Genomic DNA, 22,455 nt, shown 5'->3' on the forward strand with positions numbered 1-22,455 from the left:
TGTTTTTTGCCCTAGTGCTACACAACTGATTCAAATAACCAACTCATTATTTTAATCGCCTGTATAGTGCTAGGGCAAAGAAACTCAAACACAAAACCAGGATCAATGTGGTTAGGGTTAGAATCACATTTTAAGACGAGATTGTAGAAATAGGCAGTCTTCTGACTTTGTTGGTGTGGTAACTAGTGATTACCTAGAATTAGCTTGTCCCAAGTTACTGCCCCGATGACACAGACTGCTTCCTCAACAACAGTTATGTGAAAAGTTGTTTGATAAACTAGTAGATTAATTACCCAGCCAAGCAGATACAAGCAGTATAGTCATTTTGGTTATGAAGTGCATTATCAAAAGTCTTTGTCCTAACAAAATGCAATTTACCACTTGGCTGTCAATTGTTTTCACCCTGTCACGGGCCTCTGTCAACACCACATAAGATGAGGAAGCACATTTTTTTTTTAGGAGGATTGCCTACTGCAGTTGTTCAAGAGATGTCCAGTTTGCAGCTGAACATGCAACATAGGGTTACCAAGAGCTGACATGCCATGCTCATCAATGGGGCGCTGGCAAAGACCTTACTTCCAGCCTCACCTTTTGCCTGCTCACCAACGGTTGGCAATGGGGAGACCAGTATTAGGTAGGTTTAGTCTGACCTGTTCAAACTTCAACATACTGTAGCATACTGTGCCTTCAGAAAGTATTCACACCCCTTGATTTTTTTTCCACATTTTGTGTTACGGCATTAATTTAAAAGTGATTAAATTGAGATTTTTTTTGCTAATGGCCTGCCTACACACAGTACCCCATCATGTCAAAGTGGAATTATGTTTTTTGATTTAACTTTAAATGGAAATCTGAAATACCTTAGGTCAATAAGGGTTCAACCCATTTGTTATTGCAAGCCTAAATAAGTTAACAAGTCACATAAGTTGCATGGACTCACTCAGTGTGCAATAATAGTGTTTAACATGATTTTTGAATGACTACCTCATCTCTGTATTCCAAACAGAATTATCTATAAGGTCCCTCAGTCGAGCAGGGAATTTCAAACACAGATTCAACTACAAAGACCAGGGACGTTTTCCAATGCTTTGGAAGAAGGGCATCTATTGGTAGATGGGTAAAATAAAATAAAACAGACATTGAATATCCCTTTGAGCATGGTGAAGTTAATTACACTTTTTGGATGGTGCATCAATACACCCAGTCATTACAAATATACAGGCGTCTTTCTTAACTTAGTTACCGGAGAGAAAGGAAACCTCTCAGAGTTTTAACCATGAGGCTAAAACAGAGATTAATGGATGTGATAAACTGAGGATCAACAACATTGTAGTTACTGCACAATACGGACCTAATTTAGTTGACAGATTGAAAGGATTATGTAAATCATGGATTTCTGTATTTTCAAAAAACATGTTTTCACTTTGTCATTATGGGTTATTGTGTGTAGATGGGTGAGAAAAAAGTATTTAATCAATTTGAATTCAGACTGCAACAACAAAATGTGGAATAAGTCAAGGGGTATGAATACTTTCTGAAGGCACTGTATGTATGTCAGATATTGCCTATACTAACTGCCATTGGTAATAGAACAGTGACTGTGTACAGTGCCTTGCGAAAGTATTCGGCCCCCTTGAACTTTGCGACCTTTTGCCACATTTCAGGCTTCAAACATAAAGATATAAAACTGTATTTTTTTGTGAATCAACAACAAGTGGGACACAATCATAAAGTGGAACGACATTTATTGGATATTTCAAACTTTTTTAACAAATCAAAAACTGAAAAATTGGGCGTGCAAAATTATTCAGCCCCTTTACTTTCAGTGCAGCAAACTCTCTCCAGAAGTTCAGTGAGGATCTCTGAATGATCCAATGTTGACCTAAATGACTAATGAGGATAAATACAATCCACCTGTGTGTAATCAAGTCTCCATATAAATGCACCTGCACTGTGATAGTCTCAGAGGTCCGTTAAAAGCGCTGAGAGCATCATGAAGAACAAGGAACACACCAGGCGGGTCCGAGATACTGTTGTGAAGAAGTTTAAAGCCAGATTTGGATACAAAAAGATTTCCCAAGCTTTAAACATCCCAAGGAGCACTGTGCAAGCGATAATATTGAAATGGAAAGGGTATCAGACCACTGCAAATCTACCAAGACCTGGCCGTCCCTCTAAACTTTCAGCTCATACAAGGAGAAGACTGATCAGAGATGCAGCCAAGAGGCCCATGATCACTCTGGATGAACTGCAGAGATCTACAGCTGAGGTGGGAGACTGTCCATAGGACAACAATCAGTCGTATATTGCACAAATCTGGCCTTTATGGAAGAGTGGCAAGAAGAAAGCCAATTCTTAAAGATATCCATAAAAAGTGTCGTTTAAAGTTTGCCACAATCCACCTGGGAGACACACCAAACATGTGGAAGAAGGTGGTCTGGTCAGATGAAACCAAAATTGAACTTTTTGGCAACAAATGCAAAACGTTATGTTTGGCGTAAAAGCAACACAGCTGAACACACCATCCCCACTGTCAAACATGGTGGTGGCAGCATCATGGTTTGGGCCTGCTTTTCTTCAGCAGGGACAGGGAAGATGGTTAAAATTGATGGGAAGATGGATGGAGCCAAATACAGGACCATTCTGGAAGAAAACCTGATGGAGTCTGCAAAAGACCTGAGACTGGGACGGAGATTTGTCTTCCAACAAGACAATGATCCAAAACATAAAGCAAAATCTACAATGGAATGGTTCAAAAATAAACATATCCAGGTGTTAGAATGGCCAAGTCAAAGTCCAGACCTGAATCCAATCGAGAATCTGTGGAAAGAACTGAAAACTGCTGTTCACAAATGCTCTCCATCCAACCTCACTGAGCTCGAGCTGTTTTGCAAGGAGGAATGGGAAAAAAAGTCTCTCGATGTGCAAAACTAATAGAGACATACCCCAAGCGACTTACAGCTGTAATCGCAGCAAAAGGTGGCGCTACAAAGTATTAACTTAAGGGGGCTGAATAATTCTGCACGCCCAATTTTTCAGTTTTTGATTTGTTAAAAAAGTTTGAAATATCCAATAAATGTCGTTCCACTTCATGATTGTGTCCCACTTGTTGTTGATTCTTCACAAAAAAATACAGTTTTATATCTTTATGTTTGAAGCCTGAAATGTGGCAAAAGGTCGCAAAGTTCAAGGGGGCCGAATACTTTCGCAAGGCACTGTATGTGTTCACAGATGCATCTATGGAGCCAGCACTTAAACTTGCAGACTGACAGACAGGCAGTGGTGGAAAAAGTACTCAATATTCATACTTGAGTATAAGTAAAGCTAACTTACTAGAAAAGTCACCCAGTAAAATACTACTTCAGTAAAAGTCTAAAAGTATCTAGTTTTAAATGTACTTAAGTAGAGTGGTGGAAAAAGTACTAAATTGTCATACTTGGATAAAAGTACAAAGTAAATGCTATACATTCAATTCCTTACAATAAGCTAACCATAAGGCATGCTTTTCTTGTTTAAAATTATGGACTTATCGGCACACTTCAACACTCCGACATAATTTACAAACACAGTATTTGTGTTTAGTGAGTCTGCCAGATCAGAGGCAGCAGGGATGACAATGCGTTATATTGATAGGTGTGTGAATCAGACCATATTACTGTCCTGCCTGAGTATTCAAAATGATAAGAGTACTTTTGGGTGTCAGAGAAAATGTATGGGTGTAAAAGGTAAATATTTTGTTTAGGAATGTAGTGGAGAAAAAGTAGTCAAATATAAATAGTAAAGTACAGATAGGTAAAAATACTTTAAAGTCGTTTTTTGGGGTAAGTACTTTACACCACTGCAGATGGGCTTGATACTGAGGTCTCTAAATGGAGAGAGACCTGGCACTCTGAATAACATTTTCAGTAGTTCACTTTTACTTGAATTGTCTTTTATTATTGAATTGAACGGTATCAGTCAATATGGGGTTGAAGAAACCCTGTGTATTCGGCGCCAGGATCAGGAAACTCATGTTGTATACAGGACACCAGAAGCATTTGTGGTCATACGCACATCCTTAAAAACATAGGTGCTGGGAATACTAGAAAAGAGCAAGGGCCGCACAATGTTGAAGCTCTCAATTCACTGCTCGATTGACAACGTCAGCAATGACACACCTTAGGAACACCCACACCAAACCACACCCCCAAGCCAAATCACATTTGGCTTCTCTCATGGCCACCAGCATTTGTGGAGCAAGCCAAAAAAACAATGCCAAATCAGCAGGTGCAGTTGCCCTTTAAATACACTACATGACCAAAGTATGTGGACACCTGCTCATCAGACATCTCATTCCAAAATCATGGGCATTAATATGGAGTTGGTCCCCCCTTTGCTGCAATAAAAGCCTCCACTCTTCTGGGAAGGCTTTCCACTAGATGTTGGAAAATTGCTGGGGGACTTGCCTCCTTTCAGCCACAAGAGCATTAGAGAGGTCGGGCACTGATGTTGGGTGATTAGGCCTGGCTCGCAGTAGGTGTTCCAATTCATCCCAAAGGTGTTCAATTGGGTTAGAGTTCAGGGCTCTGTGCAAGCCAGTCAAGTTCTTCCACACCGATCTCGAAAAACCATTTCTGTATGGACCTCGCTGTGTACAGTGTCATTGGGCTCCCGAGAAGCGCAGCTGTCTAAGGCACTGCATCTCAGTGCTTAGAGGCGTCACTAGACACCCTTGTTCGAAATCCAGGTTGCATCACAGCTTGACTAGTTAAATAAAAAATAAAAATTGTCATGCTGAAACAAGAAAGGGCCTTCCCCCAACTGTTACCACATAGATGGAAGCAAAGAAATGTCTAGAATGTCATTGTATGACGGAACGTTAAGATTTCCCGTCACTGGAACTAAGGGGCCTAGCCCGAACAATGAAAAACAGCCCCAGACCATTATTCCTCCTCCACCAAACTCTACATTTGGCACTATGCATTCTGGCAGGTAGCATTCTGGCATCCACCAAACCTAGATTCATCCGTTAGAATACCAGATGGTGAAGTATGATTGATTCGTCACTCCAGAAAACATTTCCACTGCTCCATAGTCCAATTGCGGCGAGCTTTACACCAATCCAGCAGATGCTTGGCATTGCGCACGATGAACTTAGGCTTGTGTGCAGCTGCTTGGCCATTGAAACCCATTTCATGAAGCTCCCGACTAACAGTTGTTGTGCTGACATTGTTACCAGAACAGTTAGTGCGGACATTGCTTCCAGAGGCAGTTTGTAACTCGTTAGTGAGTGCTGCAACCGAGGACAGGCGATTTTTACTCTATGCACTCTGCGATCCCGTTCTGTGAGCTTGTGTGGCCTACCACTTCACAGCTGAGCCGTTGTTGCTCCTAGACGTTTCGACTTCACAATAACAGCACTTACAGTTGACCGGGGCAGCTCTAGCTGGTCAGAAGTTTTACTGACTTGTCGGAGCGGTGACAATGACGATGCCACGTTGAAAGTCACTAAGCTCATCAGTACAGGCCATTCTGTCTATGGAGATTTCATGGCTGTGTAGTCGAACGTATACACCGGTCAGCAATGGGTGTGGCTGAAATAGCCACTAATTTGAAGGGGTGTCCACATACTTATGGTCATACTTTTTTAGTTTCAATGTTAGTTAACCACTCAAATCCCCTACAATCAGTTCAAGTGTCTGCCCAGGAGATGGCAATGTCTTGCTCCATTTGAATCAGTTTGACATTCTCTTATTCATCTACAATGCATCCGATTTGACGTCGCCACTCGTTTAAGCAGTGTATCCCACCGCTACCACCAAATGTAGCAGAGTTGAATCTCTTATCACATCTACATTCCCTGGGCTATTCTCAGATGTAAGTCATACCGTAGTCTTTCCATCAAAACCAGAGTGTCATGTTGCAAACAGTCGGGTTTAGAGTGTGATTAAACTTGTCATTGAACTTACATTACAATTTAGTAATTTAACAGAACCTCTTATCCAGATCAACTAGGGTTGCCAAGGGCACGTCGCCAGATTCTTTCACCTTGTCTGCTTGAAGATTCAAACCAGCGACCATTCGGTTACTGGCCCAAGGCTCTTAACTGCTAGGCTACATTCATATAACCAGTGGTGGAAAAAGTACCCAATTGTCATACTTGAGTAAAAGGTCAGGATATCTTAATAGAAAATGACAAGTAAGTCATCCAGTAAAATCCTATTTGAGTAAAAGTATTTGGTTTTAAATATACTTAAGTATCAAAAGTAAAACTAAATCATTTCAAATTCCTTATATTAAGCAAACCAGACGGCACCATTTTCTTTCTTTTTTAATTTACGGATAGTTAGGGCATGCTCCAACACTCAGACATAATTTACAAACGAAGCATGTGTTTGGTGAGTCCGCCAGATCAGAGGCAGTAGGGAGGACCAGGGATGTTCTCTTGCTAAGTGTATGAATTAGACCATTTTCCTGTCCTGCTAAGAAAAATGTAACAAGTACTTTTGTGTTTCAAGGAAAATGTATGGAGTAAAAAGTACATTTTCTTCAGGAATTTAGTAAAAGTTGCGAAAAATATAAAATAGTAAAAGTACAAATACCCCAAAAAACAACTTTAGTAGTACTTAAATATTTTTATAAACACATTACCTAAGAACCTGGCAGGTTCAAGTCTTGCACAAATTTCTGCTTTCACAGCACATACATGTCAATTAAGAACACAAACATACTGGTATCAGCTGTAGCTAACTCTTTATTAGATATTATTTCATATTAAATTAGACAAAAGTCAACATTTCCTGAAGACTACTGCAAGTGCTTCATTGGACTGGATATTGGTTTGGAAATGTTTACTTTATTAAATACATAATGGATATCTGATGGTTTCTTGCTTGTTTTTGCTTTGCAAAGCACAACTGACAAGACAAAAATAGCTCCCTCACTCATTTTCTATGCAGCCTTTTGAGGGCGGATGGGCCTAATCAAAGCTACCTAGCAGTGACTGCCAGACTTAAAAATAACTCATACACCGTTTCATCCCAAAACAAGGCAATGCATTCTAAGCAGGCACAGAACTCCTTAAATTCCACTTCCATTCCATTCCCTGCCTCAGCTAAAAACCTGTCTCATCTATTACATATATTTTTCAGTTCACCTTTCGCTTCTAAAATCGTGAAAAGGTACCTGCCCTAGTCAGGGCAATGCTCAGGTGGCAGATGATGGACGGGGGGGGGGGGGTTATCACAAAGTTGACCAATCATTAGTTCAGCCAGGTAGTGTGTAGACGGAGTATATTCTTATGTGCTGAGATGGGACAACTTCCCTAAACTGCCTGTTGTTCCATCTCCTCTTCTCCTTTCCATGTTCGCTCACCCTCCAGTGGAGAAGGCTGGTGGACTCATTGGCTGTCCTCCTTGGTGTAGTCGCCAGCCTCCCAGCGCAGTGCCCGCTTGTTTTTGTGCCTGGTGACGCGGGTCGCCTCCAAGACCTGCAATGGAAGAAATAGCATCAATATCATATTGGACCTGTGATAAAAGACCTTCTGAGACAAATTACTCAATGGATATCAGCAGAGAGAAGAGCAACCACTTACTTCATTGTTCACATCGTCAGTAGGCTGAATTCCTGCATACTAGAGGTAACAGAAAAGTCTAATTCAACAACTAGCACACTGTCATTGTAGGATACAAAACCTATGAATTGAGAAGTCTCACAAGATGTACATGGTTTCGCCAACACTATCAGTACTCTTTTGTAGGCATATTGCATTGCTGTATTTCTTTCCAAACTGTGCCTAAATGTTTTATGTCTATAATGGATTTTCAATGTATGTAGACAGCATCAATAACTACAGTCTTTCCTCACAGCATTCTCTTCCAGCTTCAGTTTAATTCTCCTCTCCTCAAAGTCCTCTAGCAGTGTTTCGGTCAGGCCTTTTTGCGTGGGGATCCCAGGGGAGCCACCCATCTCTACCCACGGGCTAGCAGGCAACAGGGGGGCAACCCTGCTCACCACAGGGGAGCTGGGCCTTGGGGAGCCCCATGGCTGGGCAGTGACTATGGAAAAGGAGGGAAGACGGGCAGTGGGACGAATGGCGGTGGAAAAGCGAGATGCGCTGTCCACTTTATCGGGGGGGAGGGGGAGAGAAAGAGAAACATTGAGTTAACACAATTACAAGCATGTATGTGTTAAGAGTACATTTGAAATGTAAGTCGAAAGCAACATGAAAACTACAGTGCCTTCAGAAAGTACACCCCTTGACTTTTTCCACGTTGTGTTACAGCCTGAATTTAAGGTGGATTAAATTGAGATTGTTTTACTGGCCCACACACACACACACACACACACACAACCCCGTAATGTCAAAGTGGAATTGTTATTTTTAATACGGTGCAAACTAATCTCACACTACCAGTCAAAAGTTTGTACACACCTACTCATTCAAGGGTTTTTCTTTATTTTTACTATTTTCTACATTGAAGAATAGTTAGGACATAACTATGAAATAACACATATGGAATCATGTAAAAAATATATATATATATTCTAAATATATTTATGAGATTCTTCAAAGTAGCCACCCTTTGCCTTGACAGCTTTGCACACTCTTGGCATTCTCTCAACCAGCTTCATGAGGTAGTCACCTGGAATGCATTTAAATTAGCAGGTGTGCCATGTTAAGTTACATTTCTGGAATTTTTTTCCTTCTTAATGCATTTGAGCCAATCATTTGTGTTTTGACAAGGTAGGGGTGGTATACAAGACGAAACCCCCTATTTGGTAAAAGACCAAGTCCATATTATGGCACGAACAGCTCAAATAAGCAAAGAGAAAAGACAGTCCATAATTACTTTAAGACACGGTCATCTCAGATTGACTGACCATCTGAAGGGGAGAGTTTTGGCCAGAGTTCCAGTTAAATACATATGAGGATCTCGGGTTTGTCCCAGTTAATCTTATATCCTGATATACTGCTGAATATGTTGATTGTCGAGAGCACGTGTTCTAATGATCGATTGGGTTCTTGTACGAACATCAGAATATCAGTCTAAAGACTTATTTTGCAAAACGGATGCCTACATCTGAACTGAATTATCAAGGCTTGTGGTGAGCTAGAGAGAAGTTTAAACCATTTGCATATAGCTGTACTAAAACCGAATTCCTCAAGTGCCAAGTTCAGGAAGGTCATATTAACTCTGTTCGGGAAGCTAGATGCATGATGTCAAAGAGGCGCCTGTTGACTAGAGTGTCAGACTTTCATAAAACCCTTTTGATCAGAATGTATTATTTTGGGAAGAATAGTTTCTAATCTGTTGGCTTTGCAAATTATTTTTTAACTTATTTTTTGACCAGGAGAATGATTAAGGCGGTGTTCATATGCGGAAGGTTATTAGAGCAAAAATATTCCTACAACTCAATAGGAAGTGGAATTATGTTAAAAAATGAAAAGCTGAAATGTCTTGTGTCTAAGTATTCAATCCCTTTGTTATGGCAAGCCTAAATAAGTTCAGGAGTAAAAATGTGATTAGCAAGTTGCATGGATATACTGTGTTACATAATTGTTTTTATGACTACCTCATCTCTGTAACCCACACAAACAATTATCTGTAAGGTCCCTCAGTTGAGCAGCGAATTTCAAACAGATTCAACTACAAAGACCAGGGAAGGGTTTCAAGGACTCGCAAAAAGGGCACCTATTGGTAGATGGTGAAATCCCTACTTAAAAAAAAAAAAAACCAAGAGGCTAATGGGGACTTTAAAAACAGACTAATGGCTGTGATAGGAGAAAACAGAGGATGAATCAAGGAAGCCTGTACAAATATCCCAAAACATGCATCCTGTTTGCAACAAGTCAGAAAGCAATTAACTTTTTATTCTAAATACAAAAAGTGTTAATGTATGTTTGGGGCAAATCCAATACATTACGGAGCACCACTCTCCATGTTTTCATGCATAGTGGTGGCTGCATCATGTTATGGGTATGCTTGTAATTGTTAAGGACTAAAGATTTTCAGGATAAAAAAAAGAAACTGAATGGAACTAAGCACAGGAAAAATCCAAAAGGAAAACCTGGTTCAGTCTGCATTCCACTAGACACTGGGAGATGAATTCACCTTTCAGCTGGACAACACCATAAAACACAAGGCCACTGAAGTTGCTTACCAAGAAGACAGTAAATTTTCCTGAGTGGCCGAGTTACAGTTTTGACTTAAATCTACTTAAATCTATGGCAAGACCTGAAAATGGTTGTCTAGCAACCAATTTGACAGAGCTTGAAGAATTTTGAAAATAATAAACTGGGCAAAGGTTGCACAATCCAGGTGTGGAAGCTCTTAGAGACTTAGCCAGAAAGACCCGCAGCTGTAAATCGGTGCAAAATTGCTTCTACAAAGAAGAGACTAAGGGAGTGAATACTTATGTAAATGAGATACTTCTGCATTTCATTTTTTATACATTTGCAAAAATAGGTATAAAAAAAAAAATATGTATGTTTTAATTTTGACATATGTAGAGGAGTGAGCAAATACATTTAATCTACTTGGAATTCAGGCTGTAACAACAAAATGTGGAATAACTCAAGAGGTATGAACACTTTCTGAAGGCACTGTACATAAAGACAGCCGAATTGTAGTCATACCATTCATTGTACACACTTGACTATGAAAATGGACACTGGTAGACATCTTGCCGTAAAACTAGTTTTAAAAAGGCCCAGTGCAGTCAAAACTATGTTTTTCCTGTGTTTTGTATGATATTGTACATACAAAACACATGAAACTACACTACATGACCAAAAGTATGTGGACCCCTGCTCGTTGAACATCTCATTCCAAAATCACGGGCAATAATATGTAGTTGGTCTCTACTCTTCTGGGAAGGCTTTCCACTACAATTTAGAACATCGCTGCGGGGGCTTTCTTCCAGTCAGCCACAAGAGCATTAGCGAGGTCGGGCACTGATGTTGGGCTCGCAGTCACCGTTCCAATTCATCCCAAAGGTGTTTGATGGGGTTAAGGTCAGGGTTCTGTGCAGGCCAGTCAAGTTCTTCCACAACGATCTTGACAAAAAAATTCTGTACGGACCTTGGTTTGCGCAAGGGGTCACTGTCATTCTGAAACAGTAAAGGGCCTTCCCCAAACAGTTGCAAGCACAGAATCGTCTAGAACAAGGTTGGGCAGTTCCAGTCCTCGAGGGCCTGATTGGTGTCAGTTTTGCCCCAGCTAACACACCGGACTCCAATAATCACCTAATCATGATCTTCAGTTTAGAATGCAATTTGATTAATCCGCTGTTTTTGCTAGGGATGGAGAAGTGTGACACCAATCAGGCCCTCGGGGACTGGAGTTGCCACCCCTGGTCTAGAATGTCATTGTATGCTGTAGCGTTAAGATTTGCCGTCACTGGAACTAAAGGGCCTAGCCCGAACCATGAAAAACAGCCCCAGACCATTATTCCTCCTCCACCAAAGGACTTACAGTTGGCACTATGCATTCAGGCAGGTAGTGTTCTCCTCTTATCTGTCATACCTAGATTAGTCTGTCGGACTGCCAGGTGGTGAAGTGTGATTCATCACTCCAGAGAACACATTTCCACTGCTCCAATGGCAGCGAGCTTTACACCACTCCAGCCGACGCTTGGTATTGTGCATGGTGATCTTAGAATTGGCCATGTAAACCCATTTCATGAAGCTCTCGACGAACAGTTCTTGTGCTGACGTTGCTTCCAGAGGCAGTTTGGAACTTGGTTGTGAGTGTTGCTTGCAGTCCTAGCAAAGTTTTAGCTTGAGAAAGTTTTTGCTAAAATGCTATTTTTCACCAATTTTATGGAAAACTATTACAGTAAGGTACTGTTTGATATTGAGATAAAAACAGCTGCATTGGCCCTTTAATGTGACTGGAGGTAGAATAATCTTAAGGTCCAGTGCAGCCGTTTAAAAATTCAAAAAAACTCAATATCAAATCCTTTCTGGGTAATAATTTAGTACCTTACTGTGATTATTTTCAATTAAAATTGTCAAAAAGAAACAGAAATGGCTTCTTAGCTAAGAACAATCTCAGACAATTTTGCTAGGACTGTCTGGGAGTGGTCTGAGTGGGGAGGGGAAAGCTGAAACTAGCTCTTACTGGCAGAGAGGTTTGGAACTCTTTCTTATTGGTCTATTGACTCATTTTCCACCTAGTGATGTCACCAGGCAGGTCAAAACTTCATCCCACTAAAACAGGCAAGAATTTTACGTGGTCTTTTCAAACATCTCTTACACTAAAAGGGCATTATCATAATTTTTACAATATTATTCTAACCTCAATGTGGAAATATGTATAGAACACAGGTCAAGCACGTTTAACCGCACTGGGCCTTGAACCACAATTTCAGTGCGTCAGGAAAAGCAGCAATGAAATAATAATTTATTAAACTTTTCACTGTTCTGTTTATCTGACTTATTTGAGCCTTTTTGATGCAAAGTAATAGCCTTTGTGTCAATGATTAATCATGGCTGGTAACACAGCATTGGTTCCTCTGCTCATATATGACCAAAGTTCAGGATCTAATTAAGTTTGTCATGTCTTCCAGTCTAAGAAAGCCAGCAGTATACAAGACAAACAAATTCCACTAAAAGCTAGAATTGTGAGGACATTTGACAATTGGTGCATGTAGACATTTGCTTAAATCAAGCCAAAAACAAGTATAAGATATTGCCATCATGAATAATTCCTCTGTTAGGTTAGTCTTGTAATTGTATAGATTTGTGTATGGATAAATTAACTGAACCATCCTACCTAGCATTGATACTGGAGTGATAGATGAGTAGGACCATCTGGCCAAGCTCGTATGCTCTACTGGAAGTGAAGGGCTCTCAGAGAAGACAGACTCTTCCTGTTCCACAATGACTCTTCGCAGGCTTTGTGATTGACATGCGTCTTTAGCGTCTCGTTCTATACAGTCCAAGCTTCCTTCCATAGAGGCGGACAGGCCACGGGATTCCCGCAGTTTCCGGAGCTCCTGCTCACGTTTCAGATCCTGCTCAATCTCCTTCTGGATAATATCTGGAGCGTTTGGTCTTCGATGTCGCAGGCCGCCAGAATCCAGGTGCGCCCGCCAGGTTGGAACAGGCTTATCACTCGGTTCAGACACCTGCACTGCAAATGCAGTGGGTGTAGGTGAGGAGGAAGAGGATGACAAAGAGGAGGCTTCTTTAGCCGAGGAGCCTCTGGCTGGAACTGGCTTCTTTCTTTCCACTAACCATGATGGGTAATTTACTATTTCACTAGTACTGGTCTTCACCACCACTGTGACTTGAGCGCTTTCTGCCTTACTGGTCTCATTCCCTTTCAACATGACGCTCTCCTCTGGGAAGCTGCTTGGCAGTACTCTATTGAAGTCTTGGGACTCTGAACTCCAGCCTTCGCTGGTGGTATTGACGCTTGGAGTGGCGCTCATGCTGCCGATGTACAACTCGGTCTCTTCGGAGTGCCGGTGAGGGCAGCAAGGGGAAGGGTAGCCTTCCGTATCTGAGCTGCTACTCCTCACAATGACCCTGGGTGATGACCAAGTCCTTTTCATCGTCTCGACCTCGGCTCCAGATTGGTCTTTAAGCTCAAAGATCTTTCTCCGATCCTCCATTTCCTGAGGAGTTCCCCGGTTATACAGACCTGGGACTCTCCCCTGGTGCAGCAAGTCTTCTTCCCTCTGGCTGTCCTTTTTGATCTCACGCTGGATGAAGAAGCTCACCCGGTTCTTCTTATTTGCCTTGACAGGCATCAGTGGCGGTGTAGGCTGGGAGAGCAGAGACTTGACCTCCACCATCTCTTGGACGTCGGTGTGCTTGATGCCCCGCAATCGCCGAAGACTCTCTTCTCTCTCCTGAGCGATACGAATCTCCCTCTCTATGGGCGTCTCTCTGTAACCACTTGCCGATTGGGTGCCCTTGCTTTCTGGCTGAGGGTTGTCATTGGACATGCTTCCGTCACTTGTGTAGCCAACACTGGTGTCACCCGATAGATCCTCCAGACCAGAGTCAAGGTCATCAAACAGGCTACTCTGCCTCTTGGTTACCCTCTCCTCTGTGCGGTACACCTTTCTGCCAGCGACATTTTCCCCTTTGTCCTGACGTTTCACTGGGGTCAGACTTTGGTTAAACCATTCCGCAGAGTGGTAGTCTTTTTTCTCACTCCTTGGTGACAGCAAGCTGTCTTCTGACTGCCACAGTCTTTGTGGTTTTAGAGAGCTGGGACTCTGCAGGAATGGGTTGAGCCTCGACTGTTCCATCTTTAGGAACTGCTCCCGTGCTGCGCTGAAGTTGATCTGTTCGTTGTCGATGGTGCATGGCTCAGCTGCTGGTGTGGACTCAGATTTGGTGCTGCTTGGCTCGTAGCACAAGCTGAACCCTTCAAGCAATTTGTTGGGTGATTTGCTGAGATCCAGGGTTTCAAGTGCACTCCACTGCTCCCTGAATGTGGCAATCTTTTTGGGGGCTTGACTGTGGATGATCTCCTGCCTAAGCTGCTTCTCCTCCTCCTCGACCTTGAATTGGGCACCGTTGGTGTTCACCTGGTAGCGGGAGTCCTCGTCGTCCTCGAACAGACTCCCTGGCTTCTTCCCACCGGCGTATGTCTGCAGTTTGAAACTGCTTTCCTCTTTCAGGGTCGCCAACTTGGCTTGTCTCTCTGGGGACACCATCCAGGCTTCGTTCATCTCCGCCTCGGGGCTCACCGGATCATCCACAAAGGAGTAGAAGCCACGTTGGGAGCCCGTGCTCCCTGCACTGCTAGGGCTACTGGGTTGCCAGTCTTCACTGGTGTTGCCGCAATCTTCCTCTGACACCGCCACCTGCCTGGCCTGCACCACCACATCCCGGGACACTTTCTGCTGGGTGGATACGATAACTGTGGACTGGGTGCGGGTCACGGAGATGCTGTCAAAACTGAAAGCCGAAGAGTTGTCATTCCGATTGTAGATCCAGCTCCGGTCCAGACTAAAGGGCTCATCGGTGGTGGGGCTGAGCATGGTGCGAAGGTCTACTGCCAGCTCCAGTTTGGGTGACATGGGCTGAAGCACCCATTTTCTGGGTGTGCTTTCCATGGTTCCTTGGAATGTGGTGTCTTCCTGTGTAGACGGTGAGATTTCTGCAGCAGGAAGCTGGTGGGATTGACACACTATCTGGTCACCCTCCTCCTGGGTCAACACATCCTGGCAATCGTCAGGTGCAGCAACTGAGAGTCTCTGCAACCAATTTAAAAAAAGTTATAGGCCAACACTTAAGCAACATAATGGTCAAGTGGCAACTGGATCATTATAACCAATCAAACAAGCTATCCACTGTCCAAATAATTCTAACAATTTATCATAATTACAATTCAATATTTTATTGAAAACACTTTGAGTAGCTACATCTTATCAATGAACCTACCAGGTACAACCCCAAATCAGTAAACACGGGCACCCTCATAGACGTCATCCTAACTAATTCGCCCTCCAAATACACCTCTGCTGTTTTCAATCAAGATCTCAGCGATCACTGCCTGCATCCGTAATGGATCTGCGACCAAACGACCACCCCTCATCACTGTCAAACGCTCCCTGAAACACTTCTGCGAGCAGGCCTTTCTAGTCGACCTGGCCGGGGTATCCTGGAATGACATTGACCTCATCCCGTCAGTAGATGATGCCTGGCTATTCTTTAAAGGTGCCTTCCTCACCATCTTAAATAAGCATGCCCCTCTCAAAAAATGTAGAACTAGGAATAGATATAGTCCTTGGTTCACTCCAGACCTGTCTGCCCTCGACCAGCACAAAAATATCCTGTGGCGTTCTGCATTAGCATCGAATAGCCCCCGTGATATGCAACTTTTCAGGGAAGTTAGGAACAAATATACACAGGCAGTTAGAAAAGCTAAGGCAAGCTTTTTCAAACAGAAATTTGCATCCTGTAGTACTAACTCACTGGTCACCATAGCAGCACGCGCTCCAGCAGGTATATCTCACTGGTCACCCCCAAAGCCAATTTCTCCTTTGGTCGTCTTTCCTTCCAGTTCTCTGCTGCCCATGACTGGAACGAATTGCAAAAATCTCTCAAGTTGGAGACTCACATCTCCCTCACTAGCTTTAAGCACCAACTGTCAGAGCAGCTTACAGATCACTGCACCTGTACATAGCCCATCTGTAAACAGCCCATCCATCTACCTACCTCATCCCCATACTGGTATTTATTAATTCATTTTGCTCCTTTGCACCCCAGTATCTCTACCTGCACATTCATCTTCTGCCGATCTACCATTCCAGTGTTTAATGGCCTATTTATTGCCTTATCTTACCTCATTTGCACTCACTGTATATAGACTGTTTTATTTTGTTCTACTGTATTATTGACTATGTTTTGTTTATTCCATGTGTAACTCTGTTGTCGTATGTGTCGAATTGCTACGCTTTATCTTGGCCAGGTCGCAGTTGCAAATGAGAACTTGTTCTCAACTAGCCTACCTGGTTAAATAAATTTTAAAAAATGTTTAAAAAAAATCTTTGCATACAGTGACAATGGCTGTTATTCCCACTTCACAGATATTACAGAACACGGCTTGTGCCACCAAAATTAAATGAGTTGCATAACACTACAGGGGTTTATGGTTTACAGGAATCTGTTTAACAGGGGAAATAAAAATAAAAAGTTATGCAAGACAGGATGCTGAGATTTTCTTTGGAATGCCAATATAAAAGTTGCCAATAACATTTACAGCTTAAAATGTAATGCATGAGAACGAGAGACCATGTGTGCAGTGAACCTAGCTGATCAGGAAAGACACGGGAACTCAAACTGGGAAAATGTAGAGCAAACCAACGTGCGAGATGGTCTAAAAAGATGTTTGCGTTGGTCTAGAAGGCAACTAAGGAATGTTAAGCTGGTGTGCAAGGGAATGACACACAAGGTTCAATCGTCTCAGTCAGACCTCTATTTATTGCAAACCTTAGTTTCTGTATGGAGGATTACCAGATCCATTGCTGTGATACTGTATAAAGATCTGTATGAAGAGCCATAAACACCGTCTGTTCCCGTCTTAGCCAAGACATTCCGATTCATAATATTGTACATGGATTGCTTTTTTTTTTTAAATCGGCACAACTCATACAGTCAAGCTTTTATATACTGAGCAAAAATATAAATGGAACGTGAAACAATTAACGATTTTACTGAGGGACAGTTCATATGAGGATATCAGTCAATTGAAGAATATTCATTAGGCCCTAATCAATGATTTCACATGAGAATACAAGTCTCACAATGGGCCTCAGGATTTTGTCACGGTATTTCTGTGCATTCAAATTGCCATCAGTAAAATGGTGTTTGTTGTCCGTAGCTTATTACTGAGTTACAGTTAATATAAGGAAATCAGTCAATTGAAATAAATTCATTAGGCCCTAATCTATGGATTTCGTGACTGGGAATACAGATAGATGCATCTGTTGGTCACAGATTCTTAAAAAAAAAGGTAGCAGTGTGGATTAGAAAACCAGTCAGTATCTGGTGACCACAATTTGCCTCATGCGGCGTGACACATCTCCTTCGCATAGAGCTGATCAGGCTGTTGATCGTGGAATGTTGTCCCACTGCTCTTCAATGGCTGTGCGAAGTTGGTGGATATTGGCGGGAACTGGAACACGCTGTCGTACACGTGTTGGACATAATGCCAAATTCTCTAAAACAACGTAAGGAGGCAGCTTATGGTAGAGAAAGTAACATTAAATTATCTGGCAACAGCTCTAGTGGACATTCCTGCAGTCAGCATGCCAATTGCACGCTCCCTCAAAACTGTGTTGCGTGACAAAACTGCACATTTTAGAGTGGCCTTTTATTGTCCCCAGCACAAGGTGCACCTGTGTAATGATCGTGCCATTTGATCGGCTTCTTGATATGCCTAACTTCTCAGGGAGATGAATTATCTTGGCAAAGGGGAAATGCTCACTAACAGGGATGTAAACACATTTGTGCACCAAATTTGAGAGAAATACACTTTTTGTGTATATGGACCATTTCTGGGATCTTTTATTTCAGCTCATGAAACATGGTACCAACACTTTACTTGTTGCGTTTATATTTTTGTTCAGTGTAGTTATTATGAATCGTTATCCATTTATTCAAGCAATGGATTCATCTTAAACCTGCAGACATGTACCTAGAGCAGGGCTCTCCAACCCTGCTGCTGGAGAACTACCATCCTGTAGGTTTAGGGCATCGGTTTCTAATAATTAGCTGGTTGACAAAATTATTCAGGTTGGTCACAACTGGGATTGGAGAAGCCTGACCTGGAGTGAGACCTGGAGTGTGCAGCTACAATTGCTTTTCAAAGTGCCTAGTTGTCAGAAGATATATGAAGAACCATAATGAGGGAGAGAGAGGAATGTGTTCACTCCTTTCTCACACAACTCATCTGGAGGTGGGAGTACTGACACTCGAGCAGGATATTAGATACTCTTGGCCAATGAAAACAGATGAGTTCCTCTTCACTCGACTGATGTAGAACTAACTACACTGGAGGCTGGGTGCAATGGCGGGTTGACTTGTCAATCATTTTTTATATGCCACACAAAGGATTAAAAGGAAAATATTTAATGGCAGCTAGCAGTATCACTTAGAATCGCTATAGCACTTTTGGCATAACAGCATACTCTAGCATAACATGCTCACTGCTATTCGAGTATGTTGGCTAATGAGTAAAACCTATAGCCCCTGGAAGCTTCCACTCCATTCAACATTGTAATTTCAATTGACAAAGCAATCTTGCATTTCACAATTGTCATTGTAACCCTGCTGACACAGAATTATTAAACTAATCATGACAGATGCACAACACTAGACAAATGGACCGGAGTTTACCCAGTCCTAACCTTCCCTGAGATGCCAAGACGTTTGGCTGACCTCAGAATAAGCGCTTCAGCAAATATACATACATTTTGGGTTAAAAAGTAACGCACTATCCCAAGAGTTCTAAGGCAGCCTGCAGTGTGTGAATGCGCGCATGTGACCACTTGTGTGACAGTGGACTGTGTACCCCTGATAAGCTCTTTTCAGCGCCACTTTCTGGAATCGGCTCCTCTTGCCCTTTGCTCATTGGCTGAGAGAGAAGAGGAGTGATCGGTGGGGGACAGGAGATACACAAGTGTCCTCGCCTCTACTAATTTATTACCTCACACTGGTGTGTGTGTACGAAACACCCACTAGTTCCTGTCAGTAAAGTGCCTATTGTGGCATGGATCGACTAAGGCCAAGTTGCATGTAGCACACAAGATAATACAACAAATTACGCAATAAAGATTTTGCCACAGATAAGTCGTCCCCGTCAAAACCTTCAGACTTATTCAAGGCTAATATATATATACACATACACACATACATACATATATATATATATATATACACACACACACACACACGACTGTCTGAAATAAATGCCCAAATACATGTTGTCATACCCTACAGCTTATGTCTGTCGACCATACAGATTTCAAACTAGTTTTCATGTCTTGGAAGGACAACCATGCCAACTGCTCATTAAAGCTCTACTAATTAACAAAAAAAGGAGAGAACATTTAGCAAATTAACAATGTGATGGTGTTCCCATGGGTATAGGTTGTGTAGTTACAGAGACCAGGGTATACAAGGTCCTCCTCAAATAGGGTAGGCTGTAGCATTTGGAGAAACATGGAGAACAGCCATTACTTGATACACACAAAAAAAGTGTATAGGGAAATAGACTTACATTAGGCTTACTTCCCTCAGTCAATGCACAAGGGTTTAATTTGACATCAACTTTTGAAAAGAAGTAGAGGTCATTATTCAGTAATGTAGACAGTGTGACAAGATGGAAAATCCAACCATCCAATCCAGTGTCTTCTAAGCTAATGCACCTGATCACCCAACTACCACTTAACTGAAGTGCTTACAATTCATAGATAATGTAAGTATTGATAATGCCATTGAAATGCATTTGGATCAAAAGTACAGTTAATTTGGGAAAATTAAGTAATGAACCCTACCTTAATTAGTATACCGCAAACAAGACAAGTTTGTTGTCTTGTGTCTCCCGCTCTCGGTCTTTTGAGCACCCTAGAGCACAGGCAAAGTTCAGCCAATATGACGTCAGTTATTGAAGCCACACCCTCTTACCGAACAGGGATAAGTGCACAAGACTGACAAACCGCTATAACAAAGGTAGGGAGAGAAGAGAAACCCATTTACGTCACCAAGGCAAATCAAACAAGACGACCCAGATGAAAAATGACCTGTGGTCCAAACTGAAGTCCGTAATTAGTTGATTATTTGTCAGAGAGTCAGAGAACCCTGGCCTAAGGGAATGAGTTGGCTAATTTCCTGGTGATCATTTTGTGTCTCAGTACAGAAGCTTCCTTCTTCTCCTTTCCTTCATGACATGACTTGACAAACTTATGGAAACATGTCCATTCCCTTTATCTATCATTGGTCTCATAAGGAAACAAAAACAGAAAAGAACACAAAAGTACTGAGACATCATCAGTATGAGACATCAAAAGTACTGAGACATCAGTATGTTGCCTGTGGACTGTTAAAGAATAATCTTCCTTTGGGGTTGAAGTTCACCTGAGAGGATGTCACTGCTACAGCTAGTCCAGTGGAAGAGCTTGAGTCATCATGGCCAAAATGTTCATTACTTAGAAATGCATAAAAAAATACATTTTTTACATAAAATAATGATTATGGCTCTAGATTGCAGGAAAAGGTTGTTTCAGGTGTCTTTCACCCCCCAGCCATGCTCACATACTTTGTGTCCCCTCAGACTTTTGGGGTGCATTACACCCCTGATAGAGGGCATTCCATATAAAAGGGCATTCGCTCTGAGAAATGGGAAGGTTCACACTGAACATAGCTTTGCTGCGCTCTAGTGGCTACCTTGTACATTTACACCAGAGTATTTCAATCAACTTTGTCACGCTGAATAAAAATTTGAAGGGGTCATGACAAACATAATATGGATCTCAGTTTAGCTTACTAATGCAAAGGAATGTTTGTGGTTGTGATCTACTTCACACCACTATGGTCTTACATCTAGGAATCAAATGCATGACAGATGAAACATCAGACATTAAAATGGGTACTATTGTGATGTATTTGTCCAAAATGACATTTAAATCAATGAACGCCATAGTGAAAAATATTTCCCAATATCATGGAAACCATGGGAAGAATCTAGTCTGCAACAGCTGTGGTACAAACATTAACAATGCAGATCCAACTGTGTGGGATGTTGATTGTTGGTAAATGGGGGGGAGAATGTCAAAGCAAAACAAATTGTTAGCCTGCAATCAGGATCCCTTTAACATTGTTGTAACTACCCCTGTCATTGTGTGTTTGCGGTAAGGGTTGTCTTACCTTGGTCTCATGCTCCATGCTGTTACACAGCACCTGCCAAGGAGGAGTGTACTTGAACATCCTGCAGTGTGAGTGTATGTCTATCTGTGTAAGAGAGCACTTGTGTGTGTGTTACAGCGTGTTGGTGAATGTGTTCAGGTCTCTGTGTGACAGGATTCAAGGCTAGGTGCAGGGGGGCAATCAAGATCAACTCAGGCCAGGTGTGCTCATTCTGAGACAAGAAAGGGAGGGAGGTAGAACACTCAACAATGGGAAAGACAGTACATTGAATTTGAATTCAAAGTTTTGGGGTAAGACAGAACATGATAAAACAAAACATTGATTAAACTAACATTTTGGTGAACCTTCCAGTTGCTTTTTTGGTTGATTAATCCTTACGTTTTTTTTCATCTGGCAATTAAAAATGACTGTACATGTTTCACAAATGTCCATATTTGAGTACACAAGGAATAAGATTTTTTTGGTCAGTAGCTTAATCAAAGACCCCCACCCCCCCCCTCGCCCCATTCCTTAACTCACCTCTCGGTTCTAGACTTGCCCTCCTAGAAGTCTGGGTTCTCCAGCAGGTGTTCTGCCGTCTGGATCTGCACCCCCCTCGTATCCCCTACTGTGTTAAGCCTAACAGCTGGGTCTCCGGACTCCGCTGGTGTTTTGGTCTGTGGTTTGTCCCTCTGACTGGACCCCTCCCTGTTACCCCCCACGCCTCCCCCCAACGGTATCTGTCACCCCCCCACCCTGTCCATCAAAGCTGCTAGTCCAGAGATATTGACCGGTTGTGGTGGGGGAGTGGGTGAAAAGGGAGTGAGAGGGTAAGGGGGGGGTTCCAGAACACAAAGCGTTGGGTGGCGTGACTGCTCCCATGTCTGTTGCTGAGGACAGGGGAATTGCAATGGAATGCTGCTGACCATCACAAAGTGCCGGACAAAAGAGGAGCCATCTGTGCATACGCGCGCACACACAGTCCCGCCTCTACCAACAGTGACTGTGTAGCCAGGTGACTGTCGATGACAATGGCCGTGACAATGGTGCAGCAGGTCTTAGATTAGCAGTGTAAACACACCACCCGTAAAAACATTGCA

At 42.3% G+C, this 22,455-nt stretch overlaps 1 protein-coding gene across 2 annotated transcripts; it reads right to left on the reverse strand.

The window, feature by feature from the left end:
• Nucleotides 1–6,710: 6,710 nt before the first annotated feature.
• On the reverse strand, nt 6,711–22,036 carry LOC110524122 (mitotic spindle positioning). 2 transcript variants are annotated; one of them, XM_021603475.2, is made up of 6 exons: nt 21,896–22,036; nt 21,377–21,587; nt 12,759–15,201; nt 7,846–8,102; nt 7,574–7,612; nt 6,711–7,468 (listed from the first exon to the last, which is right to left on the reverse strand). In XM_021603475.2, exons 2-6 carry the CDS (start codon nt 21,434–21,436, stop codon nt 7,379–7,381), a joined length of 2,889 nt encoding a protein of 962 aa, XP_021459150.2. In that variant the 5' UTR covers nt 21,437–21,587; nt 21,896–22,036; the 3' UTR covers nt 6,711–7,378. The 2 variants fall into 2 exon arrangements, with proteins under 2 accessions (XP_021459150.2, XP_036833834.1); XM_036977939.1 differs by lacking the exons at nt 21,377–21,587; nt 21,896–22,036 and adding an exon at nt 20,008–20,155.
• Nucleotides 22,037–22,455: the final 419 nt, after the last annotated feature.

This window comes from Oncorhynchus mykiss, chromosome 5 (genome assembly GCF_013265735.2).
Source record: "Oncorhynchus mykiss isolate Arlee chromosome 5, USDA_OmykA_1.1, whole genome shotgun sequence".
Lineage (NCBI taxonomy): Eukaryota > Metazoa > Chordata > Actinopteri > Salmoniformes > Salmonidae > Oncorhynchus > Oncorhynchus mykiss.

What these genes read in the sequence shown, in the direction of transcription:
- LOC110524122 (XM_021603475.2), bottom strand. Translation starts at nt 21,436, where the DNA reads ATGTTCAAGTACACTCCTCCTTGGCAGGTGCTGTGTAACAGCATGGAG. An exon ending in GCATGGAGCATGAGACCAAG is followed by an intron (nt 15,202 to 21,376) that starts GTAAGACAACCC and finishes AATTGGTTGCAG; the next exon opens with AGACTCTCAGTTGCTGCACC. An exon ending in CTGACGATGTGAACAATGAA is followed by an intron (nt 7,469 to 7,573) that starts GTAAGTGGTTGC and finishes CTTCCATTGCAG; the next exon opens with GTCTTGGAGGCGACCCGCGT.